Source organism: Fukomys damarensis, unplaced genomic scaffold (genome assembly GCF_012274545.1).
Source record: "Fukomys damarensis isolate Sample0158 unplaced genomic scaffold, DMR_v1.0_HiC HiC_scaffold_13, whole genome shotgun sequence".
NCBI lineage: Eukaryota > Metazoa > Chordata > Mammalia > Rodentia > Bathyergidae > Fukomys > Fukomys damarensis.
In genome coordinates this window covers 23,443,874-23,458,616 of record NW_022900925.1, presented here as the reverse complement: position 1 = coordinate 23,458,616, position 14,743 = coordinate 23,443,874, and the positions used below count along the sequence as shown (strand labels likewise).

At 41.0% G+C, this 14,743-nt stretch overlaps 1 protein-coding gene across 19 annotated transcripts in view; it reads right to left on the bottom strand.

Annotated features, from left to right (window-relative positions):
* Nucleotides 1–732: 732 nt before the first annotated feature.
* The window catches only part of Synrg (synergin gamma), a 61,724-nt gene continuing 47,713 nt past the window's right edge, over nt 733–14,743 (bottom strand). For 10 of the 19 annotated variants that reach the window (XM_010626809.1, XM_010626814.1, XM_010626815.1 and 7 more), the window contains 3 exons: nt 6,909–7,019; nt 6,532–6,567; nt 3,946–4,958 (listed from right to left, as the gene is read on the bottom strand). In XM_010626809.1, coding sequence (XP_010625111.1) covers nt 4,827–4,958; nt 6,532–6,567; nt 6,909–7,019 — 279 coding nt within the window. In that variant the 3' untranslated portion in view covers nt 3,946–4,826. Of the gene's footprint in view, nt 1,152–3,945; nt 4,959–6,531; nt 6,568–6,908; nt 7,020–9,602; nt 9,674–10,221; nt 10,355–13,231; nt 13,322–14,743 lie in introns of those variants that run through there. The other 9 variants (XM_010626812.1, XM_010626823.1, XM_010626824.1 and 6 more) reach the window with 5 other exon arrangements.

The window sequence follows — 14,743 nt, the reverse complement described above, 5'->3', positions numbered from 1 at the left end:
GCAGGAAGCCATAAATATTGCCAGTAGTTACCTATTTAGACCATTTTTCTTTTTTCAGTAGTAGGGATTGAACCTAGGATCTGTGCATGCTAGACAAGTGCTCTACAACTAAGCTATGTTCCCATTCCCAATCCTTTTCATTTTATTTATTTTTATTTCATTTATTTATTTTGGTACCAGGGATTGAACTTGGGTCCTTGTGCTTGCAAGGCAGGCCACTGAACCACTGAGCTAAATCCCTGGCCCTATTTATTTTTATTTTTGAGGCAGGGTCTTGGTAAGATTCGCAGGCTGGCTTTGAACTTGCATTTGTATGTATGTATGTATGTATGTATGTATGTATTTATTTTTTGAGACAGGGTCTCAACTATGTAGTTCCGGCTGCCCTTGAACTCTTACTATGTATTCCAAGCCTCCTGCTTCAGATCTCCTCAGTGCTGGGATTACAGGGGAGCACCACCACATAAGATTTAGACAAATTTTATCTTCCAGTTTGACCTTGTTGTGGCAGTGGGTTTCCATCTAAATTCTACTTTTTGTTCTATAACATTTGCACACTCTTGTAAATATATAACATTATTGTCTAAGCAGGAAATTTAAACATTTCTTTGGGAAATAAGAGGAACACATAAAAGGAAATGCAACATTTTTAGCACACAATCCAAAAACAAAATAAGGGGCCGGGGATCTAGCTCAGCGGTTTAGTGGCCTGCCTTGCAAGTGCAAGGACCCAAGTTCAATCCCCGGTACCACAAAAAAAAAAAAAAGTCCAGGGAGACCATGGCTTTACCAAGAGGCCAGGATTTAGGTCTTATAGTCTCTGAACAGGAGCCCCAAAATAATCATTGTACTTACAGGGAGAAAACAATTGGTGGCAGATACTGCTGGTGGGAGTTAAGGAAAATGTCCTGTAGAAGTTCTGGCAAATACCACCACCAGGCTCTAATTAAGAGTGTTCTTGGGCTGGGGATTTAGTTCAGTGGAGCTGCGCTTGCCCCACAAGTGCAAGGTCCAGAGTTCAATACCCATATGGGGGTGGGGGGTGGGGAGCACCAGCAGAAAGAATGTTCTTACCTCTTGGGAAGCCTAACTTCTACGTGCTTTGGCCCTTGTTCATCCTTATGACCTGCATCTATGTGAGATCTTAACCCCTACAAAGAAAAGATTAGTAGCATAATTTCTGTTTCAGAAGTTTAACAAGTGATTACTTCAGAAAAAGCCCTGAGAGTACTTTAAAGGTCAAGCTTTACAATGTGTGAACATGTCAATTAGGGCAATTGTTTATTAAAATAGAAACAAAGGAAAAAAGCCACAGTACTTTTTAAAATACAGGACCAAATTTCACATCGCACACAACACATTTCACTGAGGGCCACAGTACTCACTAATACAGCCACAGCTATGAGATAATGAGGTGTCACATGACAATGCTTTAAACCCACTTACACTATGTTCACATCAGCACAGAAAGGGTGGAATTCAGTAAAAATTTTGTTATAATGACACTTTGTTATGGTAGAAAAATATTTGTAAAGTAGCAACAGTGTAGGCGAGAGCAGCTGAGTTGTGAAGTTTCAACTCCGAACTGTATCACTTACTGAGCTTTATTTCCTTAGCTTCATCTTGGGAGACATCTTTTTGATATTACTTTGTACACACTTTCGTAAAGAAATAGTATGTAACCTAAACATAAAAACACACAGGCTAAACGTATCTTGCCCTGCATTCTGACACTTGCTGGGATAGTCTACAGCACACTATCATGGCTTCTTCTGAATGGCAAATGTCTTTGAAAATGTCAGTCTCTTAGATGTTTGCAAAGGAAGGAGTCTGACCTATGTTCAGGGGAATTTTCATAGCAATCCCCAGTACAGAGCAAACATTTCAAATTTCTCTATCATACAGTTCCTATAACTTTCTCAAAATTTAAGAAAACATTTGTTTTTTTGAGACAGGATTTTGCTATGTAGTTCAGGCTGGCCTTGAACTTATTGTGTATCCTAAGCTGGCTTTAAACTCCCAGTGATCCTCCTGCTTCAGCCTGCCAAGTGCTGGGAATACAAGTGTGTGCCACCTTATCTGGCAAGAAACACACTAAATAGGAAAGTACAGGATATCTTTAAATAAGACCCTTCTCCCCCCAAATTCACAAACATCTGTTATATACATGTACACAATTTAAAATATGCAGTCTATGTGAAATATTAACTAATGGCCACAGAAAAAGCATGGATAATATCCTTGTCTACCTTGTAACTTTTCCATCTGAAGCATGTCCAGACAAAAATTAAATTACACACTAAACCACAGCTACTTAAAGGCAAAACAATACCGAAAAAGAAAAGTGCTTATTAATCACCATTCAAGCAGTGGGGTGAAGCTGCCCAACACAATACATAGACAGCATGGAAATAAGTAACCTTGGTTACTGATTCCAAGGACACTGGGCTTCTGGCTGAGGAGAAGGGCTGAGGTGAAGCTGAATGCAATGAGTCATTTTAATAAGTGCGTAGAAAGAAAATCAGCCCAATGGCATTCCATATTCCCCCAAGCCTTAATGGTGGTGTCTAAGCATTTCAAGTATTAAGCAGATATTAGAAGTAATGAGTACTTTTCATAGCAAAGGTTTTGTTTTGTTCTTTTGGTTTTTTTTAAAATTGTGTCCACTGAATTTTCCTCTGGTGCCTTCCAAAGAGTGACTAAACCTATCATGCTTGGTAAAGATAACTGTGATTATACTCAGGAATTTTCTCAGGCGTTCTAGAATACTTGTAGGAATGGAAGCCAATCCAGTAAAGAAGTACTTAAAGTGTTATTGATACAAGCCATTGGTGGCAAACATAGGACTCACATGCTGCAGCAGCCTGTCTGTTACCACTGAAAGTTCTAAAAGGTTCGCCATCATTGACAGAATAACAACCCATGTAGTATTTCCAAAAACGGTTTTCAGCAATACAAAGTTTATCAAATTGGGAAGTGTCTTGCTCCTCCTGGTTCTGTTACAGAGTTTACAAGACCACTCAGAAAGCTGCTTGTTACGCTGAAGCACTAGGGTTGTCCAGGATAAAGCAGAGCAGAGGCCTCAGGAACAGCCTGTGGGACACTGGCCCTGTGAATTGTTACTGACACCACCACTCCTGCAGAGAGAAACGGCTCCAGGAGGCAGTTGAGTCAGCTGTCTGGGTCAGTAAGAGCTGGAGACAGTGTCACGCGGTACAAATAAGAGCACTTATGTCGTCAGTGCTCTGTGTGTGCTGGGATACAGTAAGGTAAATCGGAAGCATAGCAATAGCTGTTTAAAGTGTTCTCAACTTTCTTACATCAGAGAAAGGTATAAGAACAACACAGAATTTCAAGTTTCGTTCTCAGAGGAGAAAATAATTATGTAAAAGCAGCACTTAGACAAAAATCAACCTTTTCAGTTTTCAAGTGATCCTGTCTATGTCAGAACCTGTCGTACAAAGTGAGTCATACAAGATTCAAATCTCTTCATAAAGAATATAACCAACAGTTCGGAGAAACATTTGCCCTAGATTGGTTTGTTCTTCCTAGGAAATAAAAGCCCTTAATCACATAGCTTTTGCTCTCCTAATTTTCCACATTCGGCTTAAATGTCAAAGGAAAAATTCCTACACCAGAGACCACGAGCCTTTTCCTTTTAAAATGTAATACTGGTGCCAAATGATTTCCTTCCATGCTTCCGTGGCATGTACTGCTACCTTATTCATATGTCCACTATTTTCATCACTGGGATGGGCTCACCTTTTCACCGTAAGTTCATTTTCTGGTCTCAGGCATACTGCAAGGTCAGGCAGTGCTGACTCCTATCTTTGGAAATGAAGATAAGCTGCTGCAAAGAGACTGCATTCCATGGTCTTTACAGATTTTTAATTAATCAATTAATTTCTTAGACAAGGTCTTGCTGCATAGCCCAGGCTGGCCTAGAACTCAGTGATCCTCCTGCCTCAGCCTCCCGAGTGCTGGGATTACAGGCGTGTGCCACCAAGCCCAACTACCTTTCCAGATCTTATCTGGAAAAATGCCCTGCTTTATACTAGGCTTTGTATGAAGCAAAACAGGTTTTCAGTGAGAGTTCTGAAGAAAGATATTCATCCCAATACATGGGCTTCAGGCCTCTGTCAAATGGATGTTCTCCACAGCAAAGGCCCAGGTATGTTTTGGGAAAAAGTCTTGAGAGTTGATAGTTCAGAAATAAAGGAAGAGGAGCAGAGAAGAGGTGCAGCTGTGACAGCAAAGATGCTGTCCTTGCTGCAGCCACTGTGTAACAGATGAACAGTTTTTTCCCTAAGATAGAGTATGAGGTTAATCACAAATTCCCTTTTTATTCATTTCAGATATTTACAAACGAATGCAGAGAGATGCAGTCTACTTCACAGGACCATTCCCGTCCTAGATATACATAAGCAAGCACTGGCTTGAAACAGTCCTTCCAATTCCAGTGCTACAATAATAACGTATTTTTCTTTAAATGTCAACTCTTCACAGCTTCAATACTGTAGCAGCAAATCTTTCATAAGGAAAACTGTGGCCCACATTTAAAAATACCTTAAGAGAACTAGAAATAAGCAAGCAAACTTCTGATGCTGTCTGCTGTTTGGGAAGGACAATTTTATCTCAAATCCTCAAGGCAGGCAGTGGGAATGCGAGCCCAAAGGCTGCCTGTAGGAGTGACTGGGAAGCTCTTGGGGAATTCTTCACACAGATTTATGGAGGTGAACTTCACTGTACTCACATTCTGTTCAGTGGTCCTTGTCACCCCCAGATGAGTGACAAAAAAACAAAACCATGCTTCACGGAGGAGATTTTCAGAGCAAATCAGGCAGGATGAGCCCAGGAGGCTTCGGTTCAACACAGTTGATCCAGAAGTTGGCGCAGCTGGCATGGTACTGGTGCCCTCCATATGCCAGCTTGAAACTGTCTGTTTCTGAGTTGAATGCCTGCCAGAAATAGACAGAGATGTGGGGCAAGTCAGGCTTTGTCTGTATCTAAGAGCTGATGAGCAACCAACACATACATCTCTCCAGGTGTCACAGGGCCTCGGTCCGAATGGCACACATAAAAGCGAGCAAGCAGTGGTCGGAATTCAAGTGAAAAAGTTTCTTTACTGCTATTTAAAAGTCTACAAATCATTACCATTCAACCTAGTTTTAGCAAAAGGCCAAATATTTCAAAGAAAAGGCAGGCAGAGGTTGTGGGAAGGGAGCAAGAACCTTGATATGAGTGAAAAAAAAAATAGCCAAGGGTTATAGAGAATTGTTATCCCTTGGTGTGCTACAGCATGTCCCCTCCTGAAGACTGCCGCCTGTCACCTCGGTCCCTTAAACTTCGGTGGCCAATTACAGTCCTATCATGACAGTAAAATTATCTGAATTAGTAAACAGGTGATAACAGCTCTGTGTCTAATGCCACCGAAGCTGAGGACTGAATCAGCACACAGCGCCCCCTGTCTGCGGTTTCAGTTACCCACAAGAGACCAGTCTAAAAATATCAACAATTTGTTTTCACTCTTTTAGGAAAGACTACATTCACATCAATTCTATTACAGTACATCGTTATAATCACCATTGCTGTTAAGATTTATCACACCTAATTTATAAGTTAAGCTTTGTCGTAGATATGTATGTACAGGGGAAAAAACAGCATATAGTTCAGCACTAGCCAAGGTTTCAGACATTAGCTGGGGGGTCTGGGAATGTTTTCCCTGCAGATAAGAGAGGACTACTGTTATTGAAAAGTCCCAACATGAAGGGAGGGCAGGGACAAGGGGAAAAAATGAGAACCAAGACTTGTCATGTAGCAGTACAAGATCCCAACAATGAATGTAACTGTACTGTATCCCTAAAATGTACCAATAAACGCAATTAAAGCTGACAAAAAAAATTTTTTTAATAAAAAAGTCCCAACAGATTTGTGGCTCATAAAAAGTAAATGGCATTAAACACATAAATATGATTTTCACATCACCTGAACCACTTTCTGGGATTAGTTGTTTTTGTTTGTTTGTTTGTTTGTTTGTTTAATCTTGAGGCAGGGTTTCTCTAAGGCTAGATTCAAACTTGTGATCTTCCTGTCTTAGCCTCCCAGAGTACTGGGGTTACAGGCGTATGCTGCCATGCCCAGTTTAAATGATTTGTTTTTTGTCAATTAAGGGCTAAATCCTGAAGCGCTCTGATTTTATTCTCTGTGCCACTACAACTTCCAGTCTTCCAAAAGTTGCTGATTGAATCACCCTGTTCACTGCAGAGGAAACAACTGTAACACCAGAAGCCAAATGTGATACAGCAGCATGCAAACAAGACAGCAGCAAATCCACACACACACACACACACACACACACACACACACACACACACACACGTTAGTTGACTAAATCAAACATCATGGGAACAAAAATGACTCAGTAAAGGATTCATGATTGCAATGGTCCAGGAGGGCAACAGAATCATCCATTTGCCTTCCACACTCAAAATTAAGATGCAGACACTAAGATAATGTGTAACTGGTTCATACTTTTTTAGGATGTTCTTCTGCGGGCTTCTCTTCTTTCTGAAATAGTGTTGAAACCATAAAGTCAAAAAAATTTCCAGAACAAGACCTCTTGCCTCTAAATAAATCCTCACAGGTTTAACCTTTTCTTTTTAAGGCCCCACTGCACGCAAGGTGCTGCAGGTACAATGCAGATCCTGTGCTTATTAGAAATGAAAGAACAAAGTTCATTCCTTCAGCAGTGCCCCCCACTGCCCTGTGGAAAGACTGTCTGCTTCTATGTCCGCTTTCAGGACTTTTTAAAATCTCCACCTCAGGTCAGAGAAGGAACTACAGCAGGCTGTCCCCCAGTGCATGCTGGGAAGCACCATGCCATACCCAGGGAAAGGGGTGCCACTTACCCGGCTTCTGGAGTCCACATTTAAGAGGCACACCCCACAAGCAAGTTCCTGAGCATTTTTAATCCCAGGTCGCAGCATACAAGAGGAAAAATCCAGTGAATTTTCATCTGGCTGTGAGGATGACAAGACAGATGGGTAAGAGCCCAGCAATCAAATGCTATGTGCTTCCCTAAGTCCAGCAGCAAATTAAGCAAACTCTCTCAATGCCACCAATGCAACAGTTTAATTTCCCAGACATGTGGTGAGTACCTGCTATGTTGGAGGTGCCTGGGATTCCAGCATGAGAAAACATACCCCCTGCCTTCTGAGAACTCACGTCTGGTGGGAGGGCAGTGTAAGGGGCTATCAGGAAATTCAATGCCATGAGTGCCACAAGTACTTAGGTATCGAGTGCCAGGTCTTGTGGGAGGGGCACTTAGCCCAACTTGATGGGGAAGGAGCCAGTTGGCAGAGAATGCTTCCTGGAACTGGGAATCACCTTGGCTGGGTGCTGATGAAAAATGCTAGGTGCAAGGGCTGGGGCCGGGTGAGGTAGGGGAGTGAAGGACATTAAATGTACAACAAGCAGCACAAAGCAAAGGCCTCTAAGAAAAGTCCAGGTAATGAGAAGAAATGTAGAGGGTGGAAACCAAGTTTATGAAAGGAGGGAGGAGGGGGAAGATGAGGCTGAGAATGTGGACCTTGAGAGGAATATCAGGAGCTGAGTGTCTCCTGGGAAGTCACCAAGTGTCCAACTGGACCGTGGCAAGATCAGGTTTGTATTATGGATGAACCCTTCATGCTGAAGTGTAGGCAATGGATTGAGGATGATCATCCTCAAAGGACAGCCTCAGTCAGAAGCATCCTGGAGACACACTGAAGGTCAGAACTACGGTGGCAACCTGAGAGAACAGAGAGGGAGGAGCACATGAAAGAGCCATTAAAGTGGCAGAATCAACAGGACCGGGTGACCCGTTGGATATGAGAGGAGGGAGAGGCTTGGGCAGCTGAGAAGATTCACCTTAGTAAGGTCTGTGGAAGGAGGACCAGGCCTAGGGACGGGGGATGGGGAGAAGAGGAGTACAGTTTAGTACAAGCAAGCAGAGCAGGAGTGTGGTGGGATGGCTAAGGTCAGATGTTCTGCATGCAGACTGTTGGCTATTCAGGTCTAGTGCCAATCCTGAGATCTGACAGCAGCTGGATAAAATACACGGAGTCATGCCTTACTTGTGCCAATCAGTATGCTGAGCTCTTCAGGGCATTATCTCATTTATTCCTTACAAAAACCTATGCAACAAGGACAATCTTGTATAATGAGAGAAGAGCAGGCCTCAATTTTGGAAGGCTATTTCTTAAAGGTTAAATATGAGCTTCCAATTCACCCACAGATACTTATCCAAGAGAAATGAAAACATATGCCAAAAAGTTTTGTTTAAAAATAAAAAAGTATTCATGGCAACTTAATCCATATCAGCCAAAACTGGAACTAGCACATATGTCTATTAATAAGAAAATGGATAAACAAACCATGGTGTATTAATACAACAGACTATTACTCAGCAATAGAAAGAGCAAACCCATACAACAACATGGATGAATTTTTTCTTGGTACCAGGGATTGAACTCAGGTCCTTGCATTTGCAAGGCAGGTGGCAGAACCACTGAGCTAAATCCCCAGCCCAACATGGGTGAAGTTTTAAAATCACTATGCTAAATAAAAGAAACCACACTCAGAACATATAAATTCAACACGATTTCATTCATGACAAGTGCTAGAACAAGCAATCTAAGTTGATGGAAATCAGATCAGTACTTGCTCTGGAATCAAACCAGGAGTTGGCTGGGGAAGGGCAAGAGTAGACTTTAGGAAGTGATAAAAAAAATTCCATGTAGGGCCAGGGATTTTGCTCAGTGGTTCTGTCACCTGCCTTGCAAATGCAAGGACCAGAGTTCGATCCCCAGGAGCAGCCATGTTACATGGCTGAATATGTATTTGTCAAAACTAAGCCAACAGTGCAAAGACCCTGGGTTCAATCTTCTGTACTGCAAAGATAAAACAAAACATAAAAGAACTGAGCCAAATATACACTTAAGATCTGTACATGACTCTTTTCTTTCTTTCTTTCCTCCCTCCCTTTTCTCTTTCTCTAGCTCTCTCTTTTTAAGTACAGGATGGTATCAATCCAAGCACAAGGTAGGAGGACTGTTGTGAGTTCAAGGCCAGCCTGGATTATGTTTTGAGTTCAAGGCCAGCATGAACTATATACTGAGACCTTTTCTTAAAAAAAAAAAAAAAAGATTTAAAAGGGCTGGATTCTTAAGATGAAAAAGTTTTAAAAATTCCTAAAGCAATGTTTTCTCAACCATTGACATTTCAGAATGGATAATTCTTTGTTATGGGAGGACCATGTTATTATGCACTATGGATACTTAGCAGCATCCTTGGCTTTCTTGGAAGCAAAACTGTCCTCTTGTCCATTACTGAGAATTGATTTTCCAAACATTCGTTTAATTTTTTTTGTAGCACTGGGGATGGAACTTAGGTTGTGAATGCTAGGCAAGTGCCCCACCACTGAGCTAAATTCCCTGCCCCTTATTATTTATTTTTATTTTGAGACGGGGTTGCTCTACAGCAGGAAATGAGATATTCACTTGTCTATTACATAGCAGTAGCCTTGAGAAACTCACAGGACAGCAAACTGATGGTGTGCTCACCTCCAATGGCACAGGGGCTCCCGGTGGGGTGGAGAGAGTGGGCAGCTGAACTGACCCAGGTTGGGTTCGGCCTGAGGAGTAGGATGGAAGGGCGGGGGTGGCAAAACCAAAAACAAGAGCAGTGACACTGATGAGTGAGAGAAGGAAAGTACCGATTTTGTTCGGCTCAGAAAGTAAGATGTCTGAAGACTGCATTATATATACTGTTTTTCCTTCCTTCCTTCTTTTTTTTTTTGGTACCGGGGATTGAACTCAGGACCTTCCACTTGCAAGGCAGGTGGCAGAACCTCCTTCCTAATTTGAAACAATAAATTATGAACCACCTGTACAAACCTTCCTTTCTCTCCCCCTCTCCCCCTCCCTCCCTCCCTCCCTCCCTCTCTCTCTCTCTCTCTCTCTCCCCCCTCATTCCACTCTATTACAAATTTAAATACATTAGACCAGGGCTTTATTGAGCTTCATCCTGGCTGTACAAACCTTTCTTAAACAGATCACATTTAGGGTAGGGAGGGTATGTACAAGAGGATTCTGTCTGGTTCAGGTGACTGAAGTAAACTTACACGGCCTTAGCCAAGACAGGTAACTTTTTTCTCTTTTCTTTTTCAGTGCAATCATGGCTACTTTGGTCAAATGCAGAAATGGATGGTATGATCACTTGCTTATTGTCCAGTCTGTAATCTGCAAAATGGTAACTCGCCCTAACTCCTTTCCTCAGCTGGTGTTGGAACATTCAGAGGTGGACTAAAAGTGCTCTAGAAAGCAAAAAATAATCTAAATGATTATCACATTTGACAAACTGTAACAAGCTTTTTAAGAGTTTAAAAATAGTATCACCTCTGTGATCTACGTTACAGACATTTATCATGTTACTGAGTCAGGACTATCTGAGAAATAATTAGTCTGGGAAAACTGCATCTTGAAATCAGTTAATAAAAGCCCTTAATATCGGTTTATTGAAGGCATAAAAAAGTAAATGAAAAGGTCATACTGTAATCTCTAATAAAAACTGTAAAGCTCGACATAAATTACCCTATGATCACATTAATCTTTCATATGACAAAATTAATCTTCCTAACTACACTTCTACATGCAGGGGGATTATACTGTAGTGTACAGTAACAGTCTGACACCAATCAGTGGCTCTAACTGTATAAGAAATAATGCTTTCTACAGGCACTATAAACGGATTATCTACATTAACTGGCAGATATTTCATGTATTTAGCAAAGATTTTTTAAAAATAGTTATATTACCCATGACCTGGTTACACTGACAAGTCCCAGAGTAAGACTGGGATATAAAATCCTGAGTCTTTAGCCAGTAATAAATGGCTAAAATGGTGTCCATTATTAAGGAAGAAGAGTTTGGTAGTAATCAGTGTTCTTTACCAATATTCTCATTTTCCTTTTCTGGACAAAAGGTAGGATGGGCCTTCGCTGCCCCCTTGAAATTAGGCAGGACTTTGTAAACTGCTATGGTCAGTAGACTGAGTGCGAGGTATATGTGTCATCTCTGGAAGGAAGTCTTTTAAGATGTGCTATTTGTCATGTTCTCTTGACCTTTCCATAGTGATCAGCTACATATACTGGAGGCTCTGTTAACCTGGGTCCATGGGCAAGAAGAACAGGGTACCTCTATGTGGCAGCCCCTCCACCTTGGGATGGATATACAGCATGAGCAAGAAGGAAAGTCTGGTGGTTTTATATTGCTTAGATGCAGGGTTTTTTGTTTTGTTTTGTTTTGTTTTTTTACCACAGCAGAACCTAGTCTAATTGGACAGATATTAAAAGTGATCTAGACACAGCTTTACAAGCAATTCTAGACTTTTGGCATTAGCTTGGTTACAATGTTTTGTGTATACCCTCCTACTGCTGCTGTAACAAACAAGTTTAAATATAATGGCTTAAAACAACTTAAGTTTATCGTCTAATATAGTTCTGGAGGTCAGAAGATAAAATGGGTTGGCAGGGCTTCATTCCTTCTGGAAGTTCAGGGGATGATCTCTCCTTGCCTTTTCTAGCTTTTAGAGACTGCCTGTGCAACCACAGGCTCAGGGTCCCACCTTCAAGGCCAACAGGGTAGCATCTTCCAATCTCTTTCTGCTTCTGTTGTTACACTGCTTCTCACTCTTACCTTCTGCTTTCCTCTATTTATAATGATGCTTGTGATGACACTGGGACCACCTGGATAATCTATGATAAATTCTCCAATTAAAGACCCTTCACTTAATCCCATCTGCAGTCTCTATTACCACATAAGTAACATATTCACAGGTTCCAGGGCCATAAGCATCACAGAGGGGCCATTATTCTGTCTACCATATCACCTCTGTCACCTGAGGACGGACATGCAGAGACACAACAAAGACTCTCCCTAAAACACTTGCAGACTGGAAAGATGAGAAAAAATTGCTATCATTAAACATAGTTTTCTTGATTCGCCACAGCAATTGGAAGTACTGTGAAATTCACTGCTGTTCACTTAAAGAGATTACCAAAGAATTTGTATTATAGCAAAGATAGCAGTGGAATCAAAGAGCTTTTGTATTTCCAGTTGACTACAGGTCTGGTGAAAAACAGTCCTTTCTCTCCTCTTTTTATATGGAAAAAATGGATTAGTTTTGTTTTCCAGCATTGAATTATTTCTTTGTTCCAAGCCCAGCGAACTGCAACCCATATCCACGAGGTAAAAGCTGCGGTAACAGTTCACTTGGGCAGCTACCACCACAGCACTGCGTCTCACTACAGCAGAGGACTTCTATCTACCTTGAGAGAAACCAGTCTTCATGGTTTGTGGGCACAGTGGAATGAATGCTTCTACCACAGGAGGGAGTTTCAGTCCTTGGGCAAAGGGCGTATTAAAGGGAAAAGGGAACATAAAACTCTTTTTTGCCTAACATCTAGCTTAAATAAATATTAGGTAGTCAAAATTTGAAGTTTAAGACTGTGTACTCTGCTTTCCTTAGTCATTAGCAGTGTGGCGCACACTGCATCTGGAGCGTTCGCCTTCTCTCCCTCCATTTACCTGACTGACACGTGGCCACGCTAAAGGAGTTTGTTATGTATGTGAGCAGGCACACCACTTTCCAGGTTCAGTGGGCTACCAAACCCAACAGGCTTTCTTAAAAAAAAATAACCTCAAATTCCAAGGCTTCTCTTCTTTAAGAAAGTCTGACAAAACTAACCCTAGGCATACAAAAACTCACAACAGGGATATTACCATCTTGAGCAGGGCAAGCAAACTTTCTGGAATGATTGAATGGTCCCTATTTTCAGACCTGGGTTCTATGGGGGTACGCATTTGTCAAAACTCATCAAATAGCACAACTAACAAAATTCATGGAATGGTGTAACTAAGATTTTTTAATTGTACTGTATACATATTCTACCAAACACAAATCCTAGTGGTGCAATCGGAGACTAGAAGGCAAGCCCTTCTCATGAGCAGCTGTGGTGCCATGGGTGATGCGAAGTTTGGGAAGATGTACAAGACGGAAGATGGCCTCCACTGCACCTGTCAAGATGTAAACACATGGCAGCAACCCTGGCCAGGATTCTCTCCAATTATCCTTTGGCCTACAAAGGACTAAGACATAGAGCCTGATTAACGCACTTGGTCTTTTGTGACACCTTCTCTTCGAAGAGCTCATAACGAGGAAAGATATGCTTTGCAATCACAGCCAGATTTTTCCAGCAGCAACAGAAGAGAAGAAAGGGTGGCTGACTTGAGGATTTGTATAAAAATCTAGTTTTCAAAGTGTTAATCACAAAGAGAACTGACTGTCACTAAAACAAAGACATTAAAGTCTAAATGTAAAGTGAGAGGCTTTTAAATTATAGCCCTGGGATATAAGTAGTGTGGAAAATGAACAGAAAAAGACACAGTCCTGCTTTTATTAAGGAATGGACGAGCAAGGAGGCAAAAAAACAAATAAACAGTTACTAATAAGAGTGATTAAGTGCTATGAGAAGTGAAAGACAAATGTTCATTCAGACTGAAGGCCTCTTGGGACGTCTTCAGTGGACCCAGAAGGAAGAGCAGCCCAAAAAAGAGGGAAGGATGTTTCAACAAAAGAAAAAAATCTACACTGAGCTAAGAAGTTTGAGCTGGATCCTGAAAAGCGCAGAGAGCCAACTGCAATAAATAAGATTTAAATGACACGATCAGGTGTCTGCACTGTAGAAAGAACAGCATGGTAATGGTATACAGAATATTGACAAGGCGTCAAACCTGAAACTGGTATCCTCAGCCATGAGATCAGAAAGTCAGAAGTGATAAAGAGATGAGTGATTTATATATTTAAAAAATAGTGTCTATTTTTGTTATATTTTCTAACTGTTGTTAATTCAGAGATGCTATGATTTTTTGCTAAGCCAAATACATTTAGTCTACTGAGTTCGCCTTTCTAGAAGAATTTCAATAGCCACATACGCATAATTTTATTTCTATTGAAATGTTTATATTCTATCTCTTTATTGGCCAGAACAGTATTTTTTAAAATAATTACCCAACTTGTATGATTTTGGGTTATAAATTGAGAAATGACTCAAAAGAAGAAAACAGAGATGCTGGAAATTATTTAAACTCCTTCAGAACTTAATATTGTAAATCAGAAGCAACATAACAATGGTTGAAAGATGTGCTGTTTAAGACATGTTGTTGGGACAACTGGGTGTTCACCTGGCTTTCAGTTCAGAGCAAGTGAGAACTGATTCCCATCAGAGGCCTGCAATCCTGTTCAGATGGGTCTCATAGTTTTACAAAAAGAAGGGGATGCATTATATTTATTCCAGATGTGAGAGGAAGATAAATTCCTATTGTGAAATAAAAGATATCATGAGAGATAAACTTAATAGCCTATATATGTATATAAATCTATTAAAATATGAAATACATAGTAACCATACTTCATTGAGTAAATGGTCAAAAAAGATGAGCATCTTCCACATGATGGAAACAGAAATAGTAAATCAGCATTTGAAGCACTGCAAATTTTCTCATGAAATTAAACGCTGTCTGGAAAACCATATAAAAATGCATGGCAGCAGGGCACATGGTTGCACATGCCTGTAATCACAGCACTCTGGGAGGCTGAGACAGGAGGAGCACAGGTTCAAGTCCTTACCTGGGGAACTGAGTGA